Source organism: Cyprinodon variegatus, unplaced genomic scaffold (genome assembly GCF_000732505.1).
Source record: "Cyprinodon variegatus isolate N-32 unplaced genomic scaffold, C_variegatus-1.0 Scaffold815, whole genome shotgun sequence".
NCBI lineage: Eukaryota > Metazoa > Chordata > Actinopteri > Cyprinodontiformes > Cyprinodontidae > Cyprinodon > Cyprinodon variegatus.
In genome coordinates, this window is record NW_015151268.1 from 355323 (window position 1) to 361175 (window position 5853).

Here is a 5853-nt window from a genome sequence, read left to right on the forward strand (position 1 = left end):
TTATGCAAAAGGTGTCAGATGCAAAACATTTCAGAAACCGTATGTATCAAATATGATGCATTTGGCATTACAGGGTTAAATTACAGGCCGCAGAGCTCTCAGGTAGGCAGAGGTTTCAACAGTATTAATGTTTACACCAGTAGAAGTATAAATCCTACTATTTAAAACACCTTTGCTGAAGTTAGAGAATCAACTTAAGCTTTTTACTCCAGTAAAAGTGTAAAAGTACCAATTTTAAAGCTACTTAAAGTACAAAATAAAAAGTACTGCAATAAAAAATTTTAAGGCAAGAAGCTTTACTGCACTACACTATTAAAAGAACATTTTTAACTTCCTTAGACTTAATTGTCTAAGTTTTAATAACTAATGGTAGCAGTGTCACATTTAACTTTGCATCAACATGAAAAATTATTTAATCTGATATATGGTGAACAACAAGTTGGGGTCCAACAACAAAGAAATAAATTGCCTGGATGAAACAAATTATTTTGATGGTTTTCATTTTTTTGAATATCAAGAGGCCATAATGAAAATGAGCTTAAATGAAACAAAACTAACGAGTCTATTTTTAGAATATAAAGAGTAGAAAGTAGAGATAATTGCATGAAAATATAAGAAGTAGAAGTAATAAGTTGTATAAAAATGATTACTCCAGTAAAGTATAGATAGACAAAACTTTTACTTAGGTAAGGAATGTATTTGTACTTTGTTACTTGACACCTTTGCAGGTAGGTATTAAATCCATCCATAACAAACCTCAGGTAAACAAATGTCCATGCAGCTCTTTGTCTATACAGGCCAGTAGGGGGTGTTGTTCTATCTCATAATATGGATCAATGGCTGCTATTTTAGCAGCACAGTGAGCAGGCAGTTTGCCGTACAAATCAAGGTGTGTGAATTACCATGTGTCACACAGAGTAAATGAAGAAATAAAGTGTTTTTTTTTTTATTCCTCTGAGGTGGTTATACCTCCTGTCACACCATCTCACACACCGTACAGCTCCTAGCAGCAGCTACAGTAGTAGGTCTCTACACTGAATAAATTGGAGCTAGGAAGCATCCTGCTTCCTGTTCCTTCTTAGCACCATTCAGATAGTGTTTACTATAGAGACTACAGATGCACCTCTGTCGTGTCCTTACTGATTTGAGGCTTGAGCCCAGTCTAAATGCAGCAGCTTAGGCAGCTTCCCTTTATGCACAACCTAAATCTGTGTTCAGTTACTCTCGTTTTTTTCAGCAGGATGTGCTGCAAGAAAATTTGAGATTGAATTGCAGAACTGAAAGGGAATTTTTTCAAAATGAATATTAAGTTTAATTGAAATACAGTTTCAAAGAAAACTTATTAAGTTTCAGCTGTTTTATATTCAGTTTTACATTATTAGATACAAAAAATACTCTCAAACAATACATTTAATTTAAAATTTTGCACATGCAGTTTAACTCTGGGCTAAAATAAATTCCCTTACTGCCTACATTTTTTCATGAACTCCACAGACCCAAAGGTTTCCTATTTGCAAAGGCTTCCTGTCCATAGATCCCAGAGCCTGAAAGGTTTTATTCTGCAGTGGTGCAGGCACTCTGTTATTAAAGGCTTCATTCCAGCTGACACCTTACAAAGCAGGAGAAACAGAGTGAGTAAATACAAGTGAGAGAGAGGGAGGGAGCAAGAAGGGAGGGAGGGAGAAAACAAGAACACATCCAGTCATCCATCCAGCTTTTCAAGATCTCTGTTTGAAGTTGCTTAACAAGTCTTACAAACTTCTCTTTGGATCGTAAAAAACGGTTGTCAGGTTCAGTAAATTATTTCATAAACCCAGAATACAGTAACTGTTTACACTGCCTTTGAATCTTGGATATAGAAAACATGAATAGTTAGATTGAAGTGTTACGGTGGGTTGGATTCGATGCATTTAATGAGATGAGTGTTGCTTATCTTCACTGTCAAACTCTGTATAGTCAGACTGTTTCTTCTTCTTCAAAGTCAGTGTCAGTGCTGCTTTTCTAAGCAAGCTTAGTTTGTTTCATGTTCTTTAGCTTTGCTTTAGGTTAGCTTATGTAGAGGCAGGTGAACTCATTGTGTTTCATTCAGGCAGGGATTACTGGTTCTACTGTAGACTGATGCTAATCATGGCTGGAAGTTAAACCACATTGCAAAAGTAGCTGGTAGAGGTTGCATTTTACTTTATTCTGGCTACTTTCAGTAACATTTCATGGGAAGGGAAATTTGTCTCAGATCCTAGACAGTGAAAACTCTCTTCTGTTATTTTGTGTGTGCTTTGTAGCAAAGTCAGTCCAGAGATTACACTAACTAGGTTTTTAGGCCTGTTGGGCTCCTATTGTCTTATCAACAAGGATGAATCTTCCAGCAGGCCAAACCCAGTGAGAATGACAGAAAGGGAGCGGTTCTCCGGCTGGAGGACTAACCAGTTTCTGTCTGCCTGGGGTGTGTCCACCAAGCAGCCCTACCCAGCTGACACTCTTCCCTACATGGGCCACTCTGTCAGGTGCAGCACACCTCACACCTTCTCTTCCTCTGCTCGCTGAGGTTTTTCCTGAAGAACAGAATGCCTCTGCAGTCCACTCTGTCCGGCAGGAGCTCGGGCTCCAGCCAGGTGGTCAACACTCAGTGGGATGGTAAGTCGTTTGAGCAGCTCCGGCGGGAGTGCCTCCAGAAGGGGGTCCTGTTCGAGGACCCAGACTTCCCTGCCACCGATGCCTCCCTCTTCTTCAGCCAGAGCGTTCCTGTCCAGATTGAATGGAAGAGACCACATGTGAGTACGCTGTTTGTTTCCAGAGGCGGCTGATGGTGTAAAGGTGACTCTAACATCTCAGGTTCTTGTAAATGATGATGATCTGTACAGAGAAAACTAATTGATGGCAGTTATTGAAGAGAACAGAGCAATAACTGACTGGGAGAGGATGTAAGCCATATTAGTGCAGAGATGAAGAGAAAGTTTGGCTTTATGATCATGTTCTGTTTGTTCTGATTGCTGACATACCAGGTCCATCTTTTTGTAAATAGCATGCCTTATTAAAAAGGTCTGAAGGCAGTTTGCTGCTGATCAGAGGCAATGCCCAGAGCTTTTATATGTTTTATATTTAGATTACAGTCTCTGTACCTTTTTGTTTTTAGCTATGGCTCGTTTTGACCTTCCCCAACACCCCGCAGTAAATGCGCTATCTGTTACCCCGGACAGTATGAGAAGGAAAAACTCACCCCTCCACTTTGTGACCATTGCTGTGCATTTTTCCTCTGGGCGTTCCTTCAGAGTAAATGCTTTAGCTGCCATCATGGTGTGTGTGTGTTTTCTGTTAGTGACTGACTGGGATTTCAGACTGATTGATATGTGTGGAATGTGAACACACCTATCAGGAACGCACTGGTGTGTCCTTCTTTAAAAATCAACCAACCTGTTTCCTTTCCTGTTTTTTTTTTTTTTTGGTCATCTCTACAGGAGATCTGCCAGAACCCAAAGTTCATTGTTGGTGATGCAAACAGGACTGACATCTGCCAGGGACAGCTGGGTGGGTGGTCCTGTTATCTGCGTCTCTTAGACATGTAGCAGACGTGAAATTAATTTTCTAATGATGACTGAGGTGCTTGTTTGTTGCCACAGGGGACTGTTGGCTCCTGGCAGCTATCGCCTCTCTGACCCTAAAAAAGGATGCTCTGAATCGAGTCGTTCCCCACGACCAAAGCTTTGACCAAGGATACGCCGGCATCTTTCACTTCCAGGTATGCAACTATTTTACACCTCAGGTTCAGACTGATTTCAATTCCAGGAATTAAGAGTTTTTGTATTGTTCTTATAACTAACAAAATTAGTGAAGCTGTTTTGGAGACAAATTCCTATTAGAATAGAGTCCCAAACAACACTCAGGTAAAAGTAACACTGCTGCAACATAGTTTTACTTTTATAAAGTACACATCCAAAACATCAAGTAAAAAAGTATTGTGTAAAAAGGCTCCTAAAGTACAGAGTTACGGATCTACTTTTAATCACAATATCTGATTTTCTATTTTAAAAATGGTCTCAAGTTACACAAAATATATATTTATACTTTTATTCTAGTGTTTCTGGAATGAGATAAAAAGGAAATAAATGTAATCATAAATTAATGATACAATGGGAATACGAGGGGTGAGAAATATGTCTTAAAGTAAGTCTTTTTGAATAATTTTGGTTATTCCACTTTTTAAAACATCCCTCAGAGTGTTTAAATGATGCATCAGCATAAGTTGATGGAGGAGAACGTCAAACCAAAACAGAAATGTGACTCTGGTCCATTTTTATTTAAGACAAGTTTGTTCTTCACTGAATGAAATTGCTCACGATAAGCAGAGAGCCAGGAGTTTTACCCAAGTTACAGTAGTGATACTTCAGCATACTTTTACTAAAGTAACAAGTCTAATGCAACAAAACTATTCCTAAAGGTTCCAAAAAAGTAAAAAAAAAACACAAAACAATCCACTGCACTTTTTTTTCCAAGTTTGAAGACGTTTGGCTTTGATGGGAAGCCAAACGTCTTCAAACTTGGAAAAAAAAGTGCAGTGGATTGTTTTTTTTTTTTTTTTACTTTTTTTGGAATGACTATGACTTGGATGGCTGAGGATCTTCACCAGCATATTCCTAAAGGTAACTGAGTGAATTATACTACCAAACTCTGGTGACAAAGACATGCAAGAACCCAAGAAGTGAAAAAAGTTAGAGATGAAAGGACATCAGTATATACTTCTGTAGTAATAAATTCTTTGAGCTGATTGATGGAAAATATATTTTCTAAAAGTAGTGAGACACTCCTCCACAGTTTATTAGAGTCAGGTGATCCGATTTTATCCTCAAATGTGTTAAAACTCAGCTTTTTTTTGTAAGGCTGGATGTCTATCTGGAGCTCTGTGAGTTTCTGTAAATTATATAATGTCAGCAGGTTGTTGGTTCACATAAATTATTTTCCAGCTAAATGCTGCACAGCCAGCTGTACCATAAAGAAGTGGGAGCCACCGGCTAGGACCTCTCAGCCCCACAGCAGTAGGTCATTTTCAACCACAGAGCTGGTAATCAACGAAGACCTCAGAACATCATGGAGTTCTCTGAAGAACCATGGGTGTTGATCAATGTGGACGCAGCATCCTGTGAACAAACTGACTGCTTCGATGCAGTGTCCCTGGCAAACAGCCCTGGCCCTAGTCTGGTTCCAGTGATTATCAGGAGACTGGAACAGACCAAGGATAATGTTCGGTAGAGGAGGGATATTTGCGCTGGCTTCTATTTTAGTAAATGTGTTTGCCTTCGAGTCAATGAGTCGATGCAATCAACTGGTTTTCCTTAGATAGAAAACTTTGAATCAATCTGACTGGATGATCTGACGAACTGTAAAGTGTCTTGAGATGACATGTGTTGTGAATTGGAGCTATAGAAATAAACTGAATAGAATTGAATCAGTCCCACTAGAAACAAGGGTTCACCAAAGGTTCCCAGGTTTGTTGCATATTTGCTACAATAGGCATTAATAGGTTAGACATAAATCATCTTTTTCTATGGCATGTTGTCTTTCTTACCTTCTCCATAAAATCAACTTATTTATTTAAAAATTTTTTGCGCTTTAATTCTATTGTATTGAGTCAAAATGAACTTTATTTGCCAAGCCATTTTGGTTTCTATATTCCTGTCAATGCAAATATTTTATAAATAAATATGCTTCTACATTAGAAAATACATGTAATATTTATTAATATACAGATTTTTTTTTTTTTTTAATCTGGGGAATAAAAGGCAGATTTTTTTGTGATTTTTCTACATTGTCCTGTTTAGTTCTGGAAACACAACAAATGGCTGGATGTGGTGGTGGACG

General features: G+C 38.4%; 1 protein-coding gene across 1 annotated transcript in view; it reads left to right on the plus strand.

The window, feature by feature from the left end:
- Positions 1–2477: 2477 nt before the first annotated feature.
- The window catches only part of capn9 (calpain 9), a 10323-nt gene continuing 6947 nt past the window's right edge, over positions 2478–5853 (plus strand). Inside the window, exons 1-4 of the mRNA XM_015396691.1 lie at positions 2478–2771; positions 3456–3525; positions 3618–3736; positions 5814–5846. Of these exons, the coding sequence (XP_015252177.1) occupies positions 2565–2771; positions 3456–3525; positions 3618–3736; positions 5814–5846 (429 nt within the window). The 5' untranslated portion in view covers positions 2478–2564. The remainder of the gene's footprint in view (positions 2772–3455; positions 3526–3617; positions 3737–5813; positions 5847–5853) is intronic.